The sequence below is a fragment of the Peromyscus californicus genome, unplaced genomic scaffold (assembly GCF_007827085.1).
Source record: "Peromyscus californicus insignis strain IS unplaced genomic scaffold, ASM782708v3 Scaffold_7__1_contigs__length_154581171, whole genome shotgun sequence".
Lineage (NCBI taxonomy): Eukaryota > Metazoa > Chordata > Mammalia > Rodentia > Cricetidae > Peromyscus > Peromyscus californicus.
The window spans coordinates 5,828,851-5,848,717 of record NW_026294595.1 but is presented as its reverse complement, the minus strand read 5'-3'; the positions used below and the strand labels follow the sequence as shown (position 1 = coordinate 5,848,717).

At 46.1% G+C, this 19,867-nt stretch overlaps 1 protein-coding gene across 5 annotated transcripts in view; it reads right to left on the bottom strand.

Moving 5' to 3' along the window:
* Nucleotides 1–3,081: 3,081 nt before the first annotated feature.
* Zbtb34 (zinc finger and BTB domain containing 34) overlaps nucleotides 3,082–19,867 on the bottom strand; it is a 42,772-nt gene continuing 25,986 nt past the window's right edge. For 4 of the 5 annotated variants that reach the window (XM_052724371.1, XM_052724372.1, XM_052724373.1 and 1 more), the window contains exon 2: nucleotides 3,082–9,707. In XM_052724371.1, coding sequence (XP_052580331.1) covers nucleotides 8,183–9,707 — 1,525 coding nt within the window. In that variant the 3' untranslated portion in view covers nucleotides 3,082–8,182. Of the gene's footprint in view, nucleotides 9,868–19,867 lie in introns of all 5 variants that reach the window. The other variant, XM_052724370.1, reaches the window with a different exon arrangement.

The following is a 19,867-nucleotide window of genomic DNA, read 5'->3' as shown; positions in this document are numbered from 1 at the left end:
CTTTAATGTATAAAGTTGTGTGATGCACGGGTGGGCACACACACATGCACACATGGGCACGTGTTAAAGTCAGAAGACAGCTTTTGGTCTGTTCTCTGCGGGGAATAAAGGCGTGCGCCACCACTGCCTGGTTGCCTCTTACACTCTTTTTTCTTTTTCTTTTTTTTTTTTTTGGTTTTTCGAGACAGGGTTTCTCTGTGTAGTTTTGCGCCTTTCCTGGAACTCACTTTGTAGACCAGGCTGGCCTCGAACTCACAGAGATCCTCCTGCCTCTGCCTCCCGAGTGCTGGGATTAAAGGCGTGCGCCACCACCGCCCGGCCATTTTTTATTTTTTAAAATTGGGGCCAGCTTTGAGGATCCTTGAGGACCTAAATCTTGCCAGAGGGAACAGGAACCAGGTAACATCTAGTCTGAAAGAGGAGGCTCAGTGTGGTGACAAAGGGACAGGACCACGAAACAAATGTCAGGTGAGTCCGGCGTGATGGCCCACGCCTTTGATCCCAGCACTTGGGAGGCAGGAGAATCTCTGTGAGTGAGTTCCAGGACAGCCAGGGCTCCACAGAGAAACCGTGTCTCTGAAAAAAGAGTGTAGAATACTTGCTGCATAAGTCCCATGACCTGTGTTTGATTACTGGAACCCCAGTGACGGTACAGAGAACAGACCAAAAGTTGTCTTCTCACTTTACATGTGCTGCGACATGTGTGCCCACCTGTACATCTTTTATACATTAGTTTCTAAAACACTGCATGTCCATGCACATGTGCACATGCCTGCAGATGTTTATGAGCATATTGCCACAACAGGAAGTGGAGCCTTTCAACAGAGCCTGGTGGCAGAGGCCCATTCCGGAGGCTGGGGGCGGGGGTGGGGGTGGGGTAGCAATGAAGAGGGAAGACAACTGGGGGTTGGTGCTGTAACCTGGTGGTCCCCCATTCCACCGCCAGCCTAGCCACATCAGAGCTGGCAGGAAGGGCTGAGTCGGGTAGCTTAGTGCTTGCCTACAATGTGTAAGGAAGCAGAGAAGACCAAAGCATCAAAAAGTTGTGATTAGCCGGGCGGTGGTGGCGCACGCCTTTAATCCCAGCACTCGGGAGGCAGAGCCAGGCGGATCTCTGTGAGTTCGAGGCCAGCCTGGTCTCCAAAGCGAGTTCCAGGAAAGGTGCAAAGCTACACAGAGAAACCCTGCCTCGAAAAATCCAAAACAAAAAAAAAACAAAAAACAAAAACAAAAAAAAAGTTGTGATTAAAGAGCAAAGAGAAAGTAGATGAGGGGCTGGAGAGATGGCTCAGCAGTTAAAAATCACTGGCTGCTCTTCCAGAGGTCCTGAGTTCAATTCCCAGCACCTACATGGTAGCTCACAACCATCTACAGTGGGATCAGATGCTCTTTTCTGACATAAAGTTGTACATGCAGATAGAGCACTCATATACATAAAATGAATAAATCTTTTAAAAAAAGAAAGAAAGATGAGACCCACAACTGGCTGCTCAGCATATCTCCCATATGCACAGGCAAGAGAGGAATTCCTTTCACCGTCTGAACAGTGACAGAGGCCTGGCTCCCTGGGGAAGAGAAGCCAGAGTACCATCCATCAAAGCAAGGATGCTCTGAGATTTAGTGAGGCCTTAAGAACTTCAGTGATGGGGTCTAGCCTCAGACCCCAGATGTCTCAAAGTCAAGGCAACCTTTGATGTTCACAGGAATACTTAGAAACCTGAGGGAAGAAAGTGAAAGAGTTGAGGTAAGAAAAAGAAAAAAGTCATTTAGAAAATTCTCTGAAGCCAGCTCCAGGAACCCAGATGTGTGATAGCTGGTTTGTCTGAATGTGACTAGTTAAAATGACAGTCATACAGAAGTAACTGGATTGCCACAGCACAACTGTCCAGGTTCTGGGTTCCACCACCTTAATTCTACCAAGACTTGTCAAAAGTGGGTCCCCTGGTTAAGCCTGAAATGGGGCTAGAGATGTGGTTCAGCTGTCAAGTACTTACTTACCCAGCATGTAGAAAGCCCCAGGTTGGACCTCCAACACAACATAAACCAGATGGGGTGGTGTGCTCCTAATTTCAGCAATCCAGAGCTAGAAGCAAGAGTATCACAAGTTTTAGGTCATCCTTGGCTATGTAATGAGTTTGAGTCTATCCTGGACTATGTGTGACATTGTTTCAAAAAGTAAAACCCTAAAATGGAGAGGGGGTGCACAAAGAAGTTAAGTGACTTAAGATTATGGTCAAACAAAGGCAAGACTCAAAGTCAGACCTCTAGTCCCACAAGCTGATGCAAGGTAACTGATCCCCCAACATGCCTTCCATAGCATATACCAACTGCAAAGGAGCCCTGCTCAGATGGGAGAGAACTTTCCAGCAGCCTGACTCACAAGTAATAGTCAACTGGTAGAATCATGGAAGCCAAGTTGATCCACGCTTGTATTCCAGCCCTCCCTCTCCCCCGCTCCGCCTTGCTCAGCCCTCCAGAAGATAGGGGCTTACTAACACCTGCCAGTCACCTACTGTGGTGCAGGGCCTGAGCTAAGAACACAAGGGCGGGCAGGAGTTGGGGATCTGTGCGATAAGGAGCTGCCGGGCTGAGGGGTGGGAACTGTGACAGGCCCGCCAGCGACTGTCCTGTACAGATGGAAAGCATGCCACAAGCCCATTGTGAAGGGCCGAACCTTGAAGGGCTGGCTGCTACTGGGAGGAAAGGCTTCTGCAGGGGACGAGGACTAGAAGAAAAGGAAAGGAGCAGTCACGGTCCCTGTCAACTGACTAAGCATACCTTAGAAGAACGGCCTACCCCACTGCACGCTGCACCGGGCAAGGCACCCAGGGTTGCCACAGGGTGCTTCTAGAGTTGGGCAGGGAAAGCATTCATCATTAGTGTTGAGGACATCTTGTCTTGGCCACACAAGAAAGGATCAGAATACCACAGCTGCTTCAGTCTTCCCAGGATACACCTGGCCAGCCTGGTCTACAGCCTTTCAGAAAACCAGTGGCTAGAGAACAGAGGAGATGCTCGTCAGAAGCAGGGTTGCTCCCATAGGCCATGGGTGGGGGTGGAGAACAGAGACCACAAGCAAGGTTGCTCTAGCAGCATCTTTATTTACAAACAGCAATTTCCATTGACTTTATACCATAAAAAAGCCATTTACAAGCAAGAAACAAGAATTCAGAACAAAATTAAGCAGCACTGAAATATTCATGTCACAAACCTAAAGCGAAATGAATACAAGAGTAAAATATCATTTGAATAAATAGTCTTCAATTCATGCTATAAAATAACCCTTAATGGCAAGTTACTAGTTGATACAGCATCCGCTTAGCTAGCTTCATTTACTTCACGTGGTGATGAAGTGTGGCGTTGTGAGGTTACCAGTTTATATTGCAAGATAATGACACCGTGTGAAGTCATTCAAATTGCTCAGCCATTTGTAATGGAAGACTATGGTAGCCCTACTGCTAAAGTGGTAAGAGATGGTTTCACATTAGGGAAACAGTCGTTCTCAGGGGAGGCAGGCGAGTTTACCTCTTGCTCTAGTCAGGGCAGCAGCCTGGGACTTGGTCTCCAAGTCTCCAGGCCAAGTTCACAGCATACTTGTCACTGAAGGGCAGTGAGAGGTCTGTGTGCTCAATCTGCCACTGAGCAGCGAGCGAGGCTTACTCCAGTAGCTAATCAGGAGCAGCGATAGCCCTGTCTGTGCCAGACCCAGGGGGCACCTGGAGTTGGCAAGCCCTGGCAGAAACAGTGGGAACTCTGGCACTTACTGAAGACGACGTATGTGAGTGACAACCATTACAAATCTGGAACAAAGTGAATGACTTCTCTGAACTTTCAGTTCAGCTGCACTGAGTATATGAAATCTAGGATGTAAGAACTAGATAGTCTTGTATAAAGAGTTTACATAATTCCCCAATACTTTCATATATAAAATTTAATAAATAACCCTGACCAGGCTAGAAGCACCATTCAAGGGGCATGAGCCCTTGGAAAATAGTTTAGATGTTGCATATTTGAGTCCCTTTCAGTGGAGGCTTCACAGGAAACCATTACAGAATTTAACAACAACAGTGATAACAAAAACATCACAGTAACAAGTGGAAAGCTTAAACTAAAACACATCAACCTAAGGTAGAGCTCATTCACATGGACCATTTCCCCTAGCCCTTGTTCTGTGTTCCTGCAAATTCTCCCCAGAATCTAGGTTGTTAAAAATTAAAATCACACACAAAAAATATGCAGGCCTGTGTCTGGGCTAAGGGTAAAACAAAAGAGGTGGTTATACTTGCTGTCTTTACAAGAGACATAAACATAAGCTCTGGGAAGACTTTAAAATTACCAATTTAGTCCTACAGTATATTTTGCTTAACAGTGAACTGACAGTATCCTATCTGCTGTTCAAAACAGAGAGAGGGAGGGAGGGGGGAAGGAGGGAGGGAGGGAAGAAGAAAACCCCACCAACAGCCAGGTGGTGGTGGCGCATGCCTTTAACCCCAGCACTCGGGAGGCAGAGGCAGAGGCAGAGGCAGGCGGATCTCTGTTGAGTTCAAGGCCAGCCTGGTCTACAGAACAAGTTCCAGGACAGGCTCCAAAGCTACACAGAGAAACCCTGTCTCGAAAAAAGCAAACAAGACAAAAAAACCAATTAATGAAAAACTGCCAAGGCTTTTCCACTGAACGGGAAATGAACTCATCTTTGTAATTGTATTTACAAACGGTTTCTAAATGTATTTACAGCTTTAGTAGAAACAAGAGGGCAGAGGACTGATGAGAAGAAACGTAAGGACTGAAAACCACATGTGTTAGCAAAAGTATAAAACGTCTTCACAGTTTGTGCAATGGGGTAAAGGTCGTGGGGAAGGGTGCTGTGGCTGTCTTCACATTGTCTAACATGGAAAGGTAGCTGAGAAGAGACTCAATTACGCATAGGCCTGTATGAAAGCAGGACATACTTCACATATTGTTTATCTTAGTGGACTTCTGCATCTGCTATAGTGAGAGGCCTAACCTACAACTGTACAGGGACAGGTTTGCTGTCCACAAGGAGTCGCTCTAAGGAGTTACACAGGGAGCTTCAGGGCGAGAGGCCTGCCCGAGTGGCCAAGCTGGCTCTCCTGGCACACGCTAGGCACAACTGACCGCTGCTGCCCTGTCCGCACGGAAAGCCCTCGGCAGCCATGCCCACCGGCAGGCGCCTAGTGCAAATGCGCAGCCAGGCTATGCAGTGCTGTGCTGGCCTGGGCGCTGCCTCCCTCCAAGCCCCGTGAACTTTACAGTACTGTGTTATGGCTTGAGGATTCATTCTTAACACTGCTAGCAGTGGAGAGGGTAAAGTGTTAGCAACACGAATGGGAGCAAGCGCAACTTGCGAAGTGTGGAATCATGATCATTAAAAACTCAAATTGGTTTTCTGCCCCTAACAGTCCCATTACAATGTTTGAACCTGAACTGTACAATCAAAGCAATGTAGATTTTTGTCAAAGACAATTTTGGATAAGTCACTCTTTGGTAAACTCAAACCAGCTAAACAAGTTGACAAACAGCACAAGAACTAATGTACGTAATTCAGACAGACAGTGACCAGAGCCAGGACATGGGCGTGCTGCCCAAGTGCACCCCTCACCACAGGAAGCCCTGGAGCATCTCAGAAGGCCCAGGCCTAGTGAAAAGGAGGCTCCTTCCCTGAGCTCGACGTCTCACGTCCTTAGATTTGGGGCTTTCTTGTCACAAACTTAACTGGTATCACGACACACGCACACACACACACACACACACACACAAAGTTTTTGCATTTAATTCTCAAAAAGAAAAATCAAAACAAAATGCATTTGTGTAAGGAAAATGAGAAATCACAAACATTTACCTGAAACCTCAGAACACACTTAAGTAGGTAAACACTTGGGGTCCATCCTCCCCTTGAGGCAGTCAGCTTTCTTGGCTGAACACATGCTCCAGGGAGAGAACCAACCCCGACTTAGGCAGTTTGACGAGGAAAAGGCATACTGTATACCCGATTAGCAAAAGCTGCTCCTCCCGGGAGCAGCGGGATTAGTCATCTACAGGAGTTAACACTGAGGCGAGGCAGGCGAGCAGTTCACATATGAGCAGATCCTGTGTGCTAACAAGGTGCCACTGTGTGCCCCGGGGCTGCTACACATGAAGAAAGGGCTGGAGTCAAACTACTATTTCTCAAATAAAAACCAACCCCCCCCCCAAAAAAAGGTGGGTGGTGGTAGCACATGCCTTTATCCCAGCACTAGGAAGGCAGAGGCAGGAGAATCTCTGAGTTCAAGGCCAGCCTGGTCTACAGAGCTAGTCCAGGACAGCCAGGGCTATACAGAGAAACCCTGTCTCGAAACCCCCCCATCTCCCCCCACAAAAAGAGCCACCAACAAAACAAAACAAAAACCACCTCCCCCGAAACCTATCATTTTAAGAGCCAAAAAAGCATTGCAACCAGCAAACATCTATTTCTGTATTCCTTAGCTCCTAGCCTCTGAGGTTGGTCCTCAGTTTCTGGGTTCTGTTTGTTTGAGTCTGGGTCTCGGAGCCCAGGTACTCAGCCAGAGACTAGAGCGCTGCTGTCTCCACAGCCAGCTGCAAACCTGACCCATAAACGGCCTACCAAATTGCCCTCTCTGCCTGAGTCCACACAGCACCAGAGCCATCTGTGAAGCCTGTTGGTGTATATGAACCTAACAGCAAACAGACATTTTCCAAAGCACTGACCAGACACAACTCAGACAGTAACCCGTTTGCCAGCACACGCTTTTGAGGTTTCTTTTCAAGCTGTGAACTTGAGAGGAAAGTAACTAAGTCATTACTACTGGTAGGTTTCACATTTTCTAGACGATACTGACCTAAAAGATACTTAACATAAAAATAGCACCACGTGACCAAAAATGTGAGACATACACACAGATTTGGTGACACACTGAGGATCTCAGAGGGTTTTGACTTCTTTTTTTTAAGCAGGAAACACTGAGAGAATGGAGGAGCCACCGAGGCTCTCATTAGCACACACAATACTAAGATAGATATATTGCTTGCAATTCCCGTAGAGTATAGCTTTACAAAAAGTACAAATTCCAAGTTCTGCAGTTTCCCTGGGAACCGCATAGAAAAAGTTGTTGTGCACCTGAACTGGCTGTTTGAGGAGAGAGAGAAAAACCCAAAAGAAAACAAAACAACAAACCACAACACTACTTGGAGAATTGTGTAGGCAAGTGCTACCAATTCCTGTCCTTTAGTGAGAGTCTAACTCACGGTGGAGCGATCTGATGTAGTTACCTGCTCGGTATGCTTCTACAGTACGGAATGAAGGTAGATTTGTAGTACAGACCTTGAAAACCGCTGCTCCTTTGGGGCTGGCTAGTGTAACACTACTGTGTAGGAAGGTCAGCACCGCACGCTGTCCAGCGCACCCGGACAACGAACAAAAGTTCCAAATGGTTCCCACTACAGGCGAAGGAGTTTTATGGCATTTGGTTTATGTGTTTGTTATGAAGCAGAGCTACGAACACTGTGATTTGCTTTGCTTGCATTTGGACGCAATGATTACTCTATGTGAAAATCTACTGACATTCTTCTGTAAGGGGATCAAAGGGTGGGAACTAACATAGTAGGCGGGGCTGAAACAGAATCAGAGCTCTGTTCACATTGTATTAAATTATATATTCCTCTTACATTCACCTCAACCAGAATAAACCCAAATTTGAGAATGTATATATACTATATATATAATAACCACTTTATTATATATATATATATAAATTGTCTAACTACCCCCAAAAGTAATTTTAAATTAGAAAAGGTTACCCATTTGTATCAGTGGACGGCACCCTCACCTCTCTCCGTGGAAATGCACCGGGGCTAGCACCCACAGTGAGGGTGCCTGCGTTCTGTTTGCAGAGCTGAGTCACTGGCAGAGTGGGGAGAAGCCTTCAGCAGAGGCCCACTGTCAGCCTGTGTTTTCCCTGGATACGCTGCCCTTCATGCTTTGAGCTCCTTTGGGGAGGGGAGGAGGAGGAGGGTAAACACAACAAGTGCCACACCCGGAACCTTCAGAGAAACTACCAAGAAACCAAGAGATTTCCAGATGGTGGGAAAACCAAAGATTACAAGAAAGCAAATCACAAGCACGCACGGACTGATGTGCTTTGTTCAGGGCACCTTTTCCATCACCTTAGTCAGGCGCATCAGATACCGTGTGGATTTCCATTCGGGAATCTAGAGCCATTTCTGAGGCTGACACATCACTTTCGAGTTTCTGTTCCACGTACACATCTGTTCTTTCGGGGGACTCCATGCGACTCCTGACCTCGGTGACACCCGGGTGGTTTTTCCGCAGGTGCTGGTTGAGGGTGCCCTGGAATGGAAAGCACTTCCCACAGACCTCACAGCGGAATGGTTTGTCATCGGTGTGGCCCCGGATATGGTACTCCAGCTGGTCCTTGCGTGTGTACTTCTTCCCACAGAACTTGCACACAAAGGGGGTGATTCCCATATGCAGTCGCATGTGCCTGTCGAGGCTTCCCTTCTGGTTAAAGGATTTCCCACAGTAAATACAGATCAACCTCTCGTTGTATGGGTACCAGTAACCCCTTGCACTCCTCTCCCGGGGACTGCTCTCATAACTGGGATTGTTCATCATGGCTTCACTGTCAGATCCCTGCACCACACACTGCAGGTCACTGTGCAGGTGACCAGACAGAGCCCGCTTTTGGCGGGCACCACGGCCTCGGAAGCAGCTCAGCATGGACCTGGACGGGCTGGAATTACTCTGACCTCCAAAAGCTTCTGGCATGTTGGAAGGCTGTGAGGCTGCCTGGGAGTAGGGATATGCATGCTGGAGCACAGAGCCATAGGCACCCACGTTCACAGCCACAACTTGTTCCCCATCAACCATCTCTGTGTGGTAGCCATCATCCCCTAGGGAGGAGCTGTCGGAACAACTGGGCCGGTCAGACTTCTCCATCTTCACTTTCACCTCAGTGATCTGGCTCTCCCTCACCAACAAGTCCCCTTGCTCGTGGTCCCCTTCGATCTGAATCTCGTACTCAGACACACTGCCACTGCTCCCCCGATCTGAGTGCCCCTCTTCCTGTAAGCGGCTCCGAAGGGCTTTGTTGGGGGTCGTCTCCATCCGGAGATCGCTGCTGACTGGAGGCTGCCGTACCTGAGGGCAATATGGAGGGGAGATCTCAACAGGATTAGCGAAGAAGCTGCCATCTTTCACCCCATTCCGGCTCTCGGGATTCTCTTCAGCACCAATGGTGACAGAGTCAACATCTCCCACACTGATCTTTGAGTGGATGCTCTCCAGGATCTGCGTGCACTTGTCAATGACACACTGCATCTGAAGAAAGCTGGCCGCGGTCAGAAAGCTGACAACGTCCTTCAGCTGCAAGGACATTCTCCCAGTGTAACAGAAGGAGAGCAACTGCTCAAACACGCTGGGGTTCTTAATCACAGATATCGACAAGCCACTCATAGTGCTCAATGCTGAATGGTCTCGGAAATACGGGGAGCTGGCAGCAAGGACGGCTTTGTGGGCTCGGAATGGCTGACCCTGAATGTGGACGATGATGTCACATAGCTTCCCTTGCAGGCGGAGCTCATTTAGTTGGCTCAGAACGGTGCTGCTGTGCTCAGGCACATCGAACTGAATGAAACTGCTGCTGTCCATTTCTACTGACACGAGACGCAATCTGCAGAGACAAAGAGCATCCGTCATTCGCCAGAGCTCCTCAGCAAGATCAAGCAGCGTATATACGAGCTCACATCAACTCCGCAGCTAGCACTCCTAAGGTCTGCCTGAACATTCTTCCTCTTGCTTAGTCTTTATCTTCCATTTCTCCATTAATTCACCTAAAGCCAAATAAGTGAAATTAGTCCAGTGTCATTCTTGTTCAACACTCAATTTGATCAAAGTGAAACATTCATGCATAGGAGGGCTGGCTCAGCTGAGGGAAAGTGGTACCATTCAAGAAAAATCACCATTCACCTAGTGAGAAGGGTCTCTGAAGGACTCTTCAAAAATGTTCCGATTCATATCCTGTCTTGTGCAATTCTCTGTGTGTGGTTTTTGTCTGTGTACGTGTACACATCATGTGGGCAAGAACACATGCGTGAGCATGTTCACAGGGGCCAGAGGTCAACACTGTTATCTTCCTTCTCTATCTTATATAGAGAGGAGTCTCTCGTTGAGCTAGAAGCTCACCAACTGGTCAACAAGCCCAGAATCCATCTGTCTTCAGCCCAGAGCACTAGGGTAACAGGCACATGTCCCCAAGCCCAGTTTGAAATTTTTTATTATTATTTGTGCGTACAGGTGTTTTGCCTGACTACATGCCTACGTACCACGTACATGCAATGTCCTCAAAGGCCAGAATGAAGTGTTAGACCCACTGGGACTGCAGTTACAGATGGCTGTAACCACCCTGTGAGTGCTAGGGATCAAACCTGAGTCCTTAAGAAGAACAGCCAGTGCTCTTAACCACAGTCCCAAGCTTTTTTTGTTTTTTTCCTTTCATTTTATTTATGTCTGGGGTGCCACAGTACACATGTAGAGGCCAGAGAACAACTTTTGGGAGTTGATTCTTTCCCTCACAAGGTCTAGGAGATCGTAGCCAGCTCGTCAGGCTTCAAGGCAGATGCTGAGTTATCTCACTGCCCCCTTGCTCTTGTTACACAGGTACTAGGGATAGGAATTCAGATCCTCATGCTTGTGCACAAACACTTTATTGAACGAATCATCTCCCCAGCCTCCATTCACATACTTCTAATTGGTATCTTTCAAGCGTCCAACACCCCAATCACAATGAATGGAACAAACTTCTTTCCAGTGTAATCATGACTTGGGTTTTCCCCACATACTTTTGTAGGACAAGAGATATCCAATCCCTTGCAGGAAAGAGTTATTTCAGGCAAAAACAAGAAGAGTGATGGGCACACTGCAAGTGTAGGGCCTCCAGTGCTACTAAGAGCACTAGCAGGCTTGGGCCAGGCTGCCCCCACCACCCCGACCCGGAGTCTGTAGCACTGAACCACTCACTCAGAACCACTCAGGAGGCTGGTGAGACGGCTCAATGGGTAAGAGAAGACGGCCTGAGTCCAGTTTCTCAGGACTCATACAATGGAAGGAGAATCCATTCCCCAAAGTAGTCCTGACCTCAAGTGTACTGTGTATGGAACACACACACACACACACACACACACACACACACACACACACACACACACACAGCTGCTAAGGTAAACACAAGACTAGACCTAAGAATTCTAATTTGGTTTTAAAATCCAACCAACAGATTTTGCTTTTTGAAACAGGGCCTCACCCCAAAGACCAGTCTGGCCTCATACTCAGGCTCTTCCTAAATGTGTAGCTTACAGGAGTGCACCGTCACACCTGGCCAACCAGCAGAAAGTGAAAGGCTCTGTACTAAGTACTGAATCAAGAGCCAGGCGGGCCGGAGAGTAAGTCTGCCCATCTCCCAAACCAGATGGACAAATGACAAAGCAAACACAGTAAACTATTAACAGCGGCACACAGCAGTCAAGCAGCCACTGTGAAAACCTGTCCATTGTTCTGCAGCTTTCAAGTTTTTCCTAATAAAATGTTGCGACTGAGAAAGCATCACCAATCTACAACAATAAAGTACAAGGGAAGTCAGTGCCTTAATTTTATCTTAAGCAATAAATAGTGAAAATAAGTGACTGAACTCAGGAGCCTAGAAAAACAAAGACAAAAGCAAGCAAAGTAATTCACTAGCATATAGCCCCCAAGAAAACAATCAGACTGTAAAACAAGTCTAAATCTAAGACTCTTGCAGGAAAGGATCAATCAGTTAGTTTGACTGGATCACATCAGAATTTTCAATCTTGTCAGAATTTGAGTTAAAACATTTTAGTCAAAGAGGAATGTTATGCTTCTATTTATCCTAGACTTCTGACTGAAGTCAATTTGAAATCTGCATGAAATGGACATATTTTTAGGATAACATAAATTGGCAGAACTAAATGAAAAAGACACAGAAGTGCCAAGGCACAAACCATCTCCAGGCCGTTCACACTGTTCTAGACGCGTGTGGAGACATGGAAGGCATTTCAGTGCATCTGGCACAAAGCTGACACCAGAGGCCGACAGGCAGCTAAAAGAAGTCTGCTTCTTCTAAGGCATGCATGGTAAGGCCCTCTGTAAACGCCAAGAATGAGGAACAGCTGGCTAAGGTTTGGGCACTGCTAAGATTACCCGTGGCATCAGAAAGTCAAAGGGAAAACTCGCTTGGCCACGTCATCATCACGCCAAAAATTCATCTCAAAAGTAAACACCCCTTTTCACAGTAAGAAAACAGCAGCCTGATGGTTAACCAAGAACTAGAGCACTACTCTTGAAAACATAAAAAACAGTATCTACTGCAAAGCAGTGACATCATCCTCAGAAAGAATCACTGTCTCTTCCCAAAATGTATTCAACAGAGCATGTGCTAGCCCCAACATCCTTCCCTCCTAGGGATTAAAAAGACATTAGCACAATAACCCATCTGAAAGGGTTCTGCAGACAGCATTCTGTTTAACTCAGCAGTTTGCAAACTCACTTAACAATGGAACTCTCCTCTCAAGGTATGACATTACTATTCCAAAGAATCAGTGCTCCCTGGAGCACATTCTGGTAAACACTCTAGTTAAGGCATCCCATCAGGGCTTCTAAGACAGACAAGGCTTTCTACCACCACCATTCTTTTTTCCCCCTTTCCTTTTTTTTATTTTTTATTTTATTTATTTATTTTTTGAGACAAGGTTTCTCTACATAACCCTGGCTGTCCTGGAACCCACTATGTAGACTAGACCAGCCTCAAACCCATAGACATCCATTTGTCTCTGCCTCTTGAATACTGGGATTAAAGGTGTGCACCACCACACCTGGCTTTACCATAACCATTCTTAACATTGTTGTGTTTGGAACCCTGAGCCAAAGCAACAAGAGAAACTGAGAGCACACAGTCATTTAAGAAAAGATGGAAGCCAGGCAGTGGTGGCTCACACCTTTAACCCCAGCACTCAGGAGGCAGATAGGCAGATCTCTGAGTTCAACGCCAGCCTGGTCTACAGAGTAAGGACAGACAGGAGTACACAGAGGAATCACATCTTGAAAAAAACAAGACAGAGAGATAAAAGAACAAAGAAAAAATGAAATTAGGGTTACATACAGATACTACTTAAACAAAACCCACAAGCGATCCCTTGCTGTTATGTCAGAATGAGGTACGACAACCGGTAATACATCAGCAAGGCGTTCTAAGGAATCTGGGGCCAATAAGATGGGGCAAAAGGAAGAGTATCCTCTTTTTTATAGTGTGCATGAGTGTGTGTGTGTGTGTGTGTGTGTGTGTGTGTGTGTGTGTGTGTGAGAGAGAGAGAGAGAGAGAGAGAGAGAGAACACATGCGGTAGTCAAAGGACGATTGTGGCAGTCTACCTCTCCTTTTACCATGTGGATTCCAGGTTTTGAACTCGGGTCACCACGCTCGGTAACAAGCGCCCCTACCCACTGAGCCATCTCAATGGCCCACTATCTTGATAAGGAGTTTTTATAAGGGCAAATGAAATGTATCTCGGCTGTGAGACAATGCTATAGAGATGAATGCTGTCTTCTAAAATGAATTCATAAATACACTGCAGGCCGGCGGAATTTTTGATAAGTTTCTTTAAAAAACGATTTAAAGCTGGTAGGTGGTAGCACATCTTTAATCCCAGCACTTGGGAGGCAGAGGCAGGTGGATCTCTGTAAATGTGAGGCCAGCCTGGTCTATAGAACAAATTCCGGAACAGCCATGGCTACACAGAGAAATCCTTTCTCGGAAAAAAAAAAAAAAAAATTTAAATGCATCTATTCCAGAACATTGATGTCCAATAATACAAGCCACATTGTTCAGTGTTTTCTAGTAGTTACCAATCCTCCAAACAAGCCTCCCCAACCCCAGCACAGTGTAAACAGAACCCAGAGCCCTGCTAAGTCTCCACTGCTATATAGTACCCTAGCCCACCTAGCAGTTCTGCTTGTGAAGTAAAAAACAAAAACTATTTAGCCCATTAAATTTAATTTAGCCCAATAGAGTAAACATCATCACACGGCATTTTAAATTTCTCAACGTTCCACACTGACTCTTGGCTACACTGGGTTCTAACTCACTGGTGAGTGTGAACTGGGAGTCTGCTGTGTCGGCACAAGCAACCGGGGAGTTAGACTCCTTCCACCATGAATGCTGGTTCGGACTAGCTCATCTATAGAGAGGGCGTGCTCACAGAGGGCCACGTGAGCAAATGCTGCTTTAAATAAGACCAAAAAGATGCATGAAGATTATCAAGATCTGTGAGGTGTGGGAGTCCTGCAGGGAAGCAGTCCCCACAGAAGGAATCACATGCGTCAAGAGATGCAGCCAGAGATGAGGAAGGAAGGACGTGCTGCAAGCTCCTGCTTCAGCAGAGACAACGCAAGGGGCAGAGCGGGGCCACAGAAGCTCAGTAGAGATCAGCCATTTCAGGGGCCATTTCAAGGAAGGTCAATTACTAAATAGAGGTGGCTTGGGGAATGTGATAAACTTCATGGCTAAATCCTTCCTGGAGAGAAGACATGTCCAAGTACAAATGTGGAGGTCTAACTACAGAAGTAAAACTTTTTTATCTTGGAAATGCTTACAAAAGCTGGGCGGTGGTAGTGGTGGCACACACCTTTAATCCCAGCGCTCAGGAGGCAGAGACAGGAGAATCTATTGTGAGTTCCAGGCCAGCCTGAGTTCCAGGATAGCCAGAGCTGTTACACAGAGAAACTCTATCTGGAAAAACAAACAAACAAACAAACAAACAAACAAATCTTAGAAAAAAGGGGCAGAAAACATTATGAAAAGAACTGATAAAATGCATGGCAAAGAAGTATGAGATTCACAGATCAACAAAAGCTAAATATCACAAATGAAAACTCCATAAATATGAGCAGATGCTTTTTAAAAACAAGGAATAAAAATAGCCTTTTAGACAGAGAAAAATAATCATTTCACCAGTAAACAAACAAAATTTAACAAGAGATGCAATCTCTCTCCATTTGGCAAGACTTTCAAAAGTGCAGCCCTCACCTAAGAAAAGGTCAGATGTCACTGTGTCTCACAGCATTGTTTCCGCACAAGATGTCTAAACAGCAAATCAAAGGGTGAAAGGAAGGTGTGGAGTCCTCATAAAACCCAAGAAAGCCAGGAGAGTGGCAAAGCATTTTACGATGAAGCATAAAGCTCAAGGGGGCTTCGGAGAGGCCTCCTCTCCCAGGTGGCCGGCGTAAGCAGGGATACAGGAAAACAGCACACGGAGGCTGACACCAGAGGATCCCATCTTTCTGCAAAAGGAGAAAGGGGGTGCTCTCCTGTGCTGCACAGTGACACTTCCTTCTGCAGCAACACTCAGTAAGAAGCTGCTGGAAGATCGGCAAGGTGAGTTCACAGGTAATTTCAGTTCTGGACACATTCCCAGACTAAGAACAAAAGGTGTAATTTCAAGTCCTTATACCCCATGGCCAGGTTTATCCCAGTGGCCCCAGGACAGAGCTCAAGAGACTTTGTCCGGACATCAACTTCACCCATGATCTTCTGTTCATTAACAACAGCAGCTTCCTAATTCTCCCTTCATGGAATTTTAACAGGCCTACTTTATATTAGGTTTTTTGTTTGTATTTTCCCAAGACAGGGTTTCTCTGTGTAGTCCTGGCTGTCCTGGAACTCACTCTGTAGTCCAGGCTGGCCTGGAACTCACAGAGATCTGCCTGCCTCTGACTCCTGAGTGCTGGGATTAAAGGCATGTGCCACCACCGTTTGGCTATATTAGGTTTCTAAATAAGTTTTTAAATAAGTTTGTCTTTCAAGTAAAAATATATGCATATCACATGGCACTTCAGAGCATAGTACAGAAATAACAAAACTCTTCGCAATCCAGTGCCTTCTTCTAAAGGAAAAGCACTGCTGGGAGTTCCTCACAGAATGCTGAACATGTACTAACTAGCTGTGCTCAGGTCCTAAGAAATGTAACGAGGGCTGGAAAGCTGGCTCAGCAGTTAAGAGCACTGGGTGCTCTAGCACAGGATCCAAGTTTGGTTCCCAGCACCAACACGGCAGTTCACAGCTGCTATCTGTAACGCCAGTTCAAGAGGATCTGATGCCCCCTTCGGGTATCCTTGGTGCCTGCATGCATACGATGCACAGACAAACGGACAGGCATACATACATACATTCTTTAAAGAAAGAAGCATGTTTAATATACCTTAAGTTCTTCCTACAGAGGCACTTACTCATCAATCTCATTTTCCCTTTCACAGCCCCATGGACAGCTGCGGTATAATGGGTTTAACCAAAGTCAACTAATGCTAAACCAGGAAGCAAACGAATCAGCCGTCACACACAGCATGGCGACACATGACAGGCAGCTCAGTTCTTTTGTAACCCTTTGCAGAGCTGAGAAACTTGCATTTCAACCTATAATGTCAAAGCACCTCCTAAAAGACCAATGGCAAGTGCCTATTTGCCCCAAACCACAGGGAAGAGCTGCTCCCCACAACTACCAGCATCAAGCGTTAAACTATTTCACCTTGCTTAACTGGAGGGAGGAACACAGCACCTCCTTCTTCTGATATATATGCATGTGTTTTTCTATCAGTGAGGCTGCCATGTTTCTCTGACTGAATGGCAATCTGTCAATGGCAGGCTGAAGGCAGACAGTCTCTGAACTGCTTTTTTTAAAATTTATTTATTATGTATACAGTGTTCTGTCTGCATGCCAGAAGAGGGTACTAGAACTCATTATAGGTGGCTATGAGCCACCATGTGGGTGCTGGGAATTGAACTCAGGACCTCTGGAAGAGCAGCCAGTGCTCTTCACCTCTAAGCCACCTGTCCAGCCCCCATGAACTGTCTCTTTTCACCCTCTGCCTGCAGTTGCCATTTTACTGGATTGTCAGAACTCTCTGTAAATTAAGGAAATTAGCCTCTGTCATTTGTGCTGCACTAAGATTTAATTGCAATCAGTAAATGGCATACTAACCAGGGACTTAAATTATTTCTCTACACTTAGAGGAAACACTCACTCAACATCAACTCCTACACACAGCAAACCACAGGGAATGCAAAGACTCACAAAAGTCCCCGTCTTGCAGTTTGACATGGGCTTAATGCAGCTTTCTCCCAGCCCAGGGAGAGATGGGAATCGAATTCATTTTTGATAATGCAGAGATGTGATTTATATTCATTTTTCATTTAGATTAAGTTTGCAGCTGCTTCAGAAAACAATAATGAATTTGATTATTCCACTCACTAAAAACATTAGGATCAGTGTTCTTTAATTTAGCAGATTAATCATGTCTTCCTAGCACATTATAATAGGGGGAAAAAAACCCTAGTCATTTACCCTGTAATATTTTAACTTTGAACAACAAGCACCTATCAGCTGCCTTTTTTCCCATGGTGCCATTAACAGCTATTTTGCTTTGGTCTGTGAAGGCTATGCTGTGGGTAAGAACAGGAAACACTGCTTCCCAGCACAGGAACTAGCTGAACTGCTACTGCTCCCTAACGCCTTCACCTCTCTGCTTCTTCAGCCAGAGACAATCTTCCTGCTCTTTTAATGTCACCTGCAGGCACACCCTCCGCCTTCCCGGGCATGATCATCACTTACTGAAAGCTGGGTTCATGCTAGGCAGAATGTCAAGGCTTGCACACCTCACTTCAAGGATCCCCTGTGCATCCCAACTTTTTAGAGACAAGGAAACCAAGACTCCCAGAGGCTGACTTTGCCAGCCCCGTTTCCGCGGGCCCAGGAGAGGAAGTGAAGCAGCACAGGCAGAAGAGGAGGGAGGTGACAGGGACCAGTGGCAAGCACCTTCCTATTGCTGAGACAGTGAAGGCATTCCAGTAACAGAATGCTCAAAGCGTCCTCTTTCCAGATCAAAACCACCTGTTCATGCCCCCTCCCAGCAGAGTCACAGGAAGACAGGAGACCGGCCTAGGCTACAAACAGATCCTTTCTGAAAGCAAAACCAAACCTGTGCAGGTAAGAGCTATGATCAGGAACACATTGGGGGGGGGGGGGGGGTAGATGACGCCCCTAATAAAGTACATGCCCTCTTCCAAGATCAATTTTAATGCCCTTGGATCCCCCAGGCCCCCTTTTTTTGGCTCATTATACCTCGTTTAAGCAAAAAGCCCTCTATATATACAAAAGCATTAATTAATTAGAAACCACAAAGCTAGGGCTCGAGTGACAGCCCTCTGGTGATTCAAGGTGGACATTTCAGAGACCAGATGCCACCAAGACAACATAGGTTCAGGCCAAGTTCAATAGAAGACAAAGCAGCACTGAGCCTGGAGCTCGAAGAACAAGAGTAAATGCTGAGCCATGCACAGGACTCAGTGAGCCACGAGGACACTGGGGAGCTCTAACTGACAAGGTGAGTTCAGGGTAGCTTCTCAACAAGGTGAGTTCAGGGTATAGTTTGGGCACACTGAGGGAGGCCATTCACACAACCTAGCACTGTGGCATGGCCACAGGCCTAGGAGCTAGTCCATCAACTACCATTCACCCCACAGACCAAAGAGGAAGGGAAGAGAAGGCCGAATACAAGACCGAATGGCAATGGGGTTAGTAAGTAAAGCTACCTGAAAGCTCTACACAGTCCCACCAGAAAAAGCCCAGACACACCACTGCACTGTGGGTGCCGCACAAGGAGCTGCTGTGAAATGCAAGATGACCTGATCCCCTAAACTCAGTTCCAAGGCTCCCCCGCACAGTGATGTTTTTTAACCTGAGGGAGCTCTAGAAGAAGAGACTGGGTAGAAACTAACAGAAACACTGAGCTAAGAAGGGACATCAGTGACCAGCCCATTCCTTCCCTTGGGTGTGAACAAAGAAGGCACAAAAGGCAATGGCACTCTTTAGGGGATGTCACTGTAGGGCAGGACGAAATGAAAGGCCTAGCCAATAAAGAACCCAGCTCCTGCAGCCTTCAAAGTGGCTGCCTACTTGCTAGTGTCCTAAAAACGAGTAAGCAATGTTCAGTTTGGCTTTCCCCTGAATACCATCAATATTCTTACAATAGTATTTTAAAGACTTGTGTATTACCAAAAAATAACTAAAAAAGAGCTGGGTGAATTCATACACATTGGCTTAACAGCTCTCCTAGGCATGACATCAATTCCAGAAGCCACAAAGGCACAGATAGACAAATGTACAGAACTACATAAAAATATATGATGAAAAACACACTTCTCTCTCTAAAAGGTCACAGGTAAATGGCAGATTGAAAGAAAATGCACACAGATTTGATATTGGGCTAGTTCTAAATTCTTTGTTAATCAAATTGGACTGACACAAAAATGTTTCCCAAAGAATTGGCAAAGGATACTGACAGCTAAAAAGAAAAAGATCTAGAAAAGACAAAAACATGTTTTAACTTTATTCATGATTATAAAGACATTTGAATTACAAAAAGAACAAAATGATACTTTTGGTAGGGGACAGTACTGGGGATTGAACCCAGGACCTTGCATGCAATAGGCAATTGCTCTACCACTGAGGCACACCACAATCCAAGCCATTAGATGTAAGTAAGCTTTTAAGTGCTGACCAATGTAATCCTGAGGGATAACTTGGTGTTATTTATCCACACATAAAAGGCTTTTGGTCTAAAGCAATTGCTAAAAACTGGGTCTAGGGGCCAGAGAGATACTCAGCAGGTAAAGTCCCTGCCACCAAACCTGATGACCCGCAGAAGGAAGGACTGACTCCTGCAAGTTGTTATTAGACATGCTGTCCCCACATGTGCAGTGACATGCATGT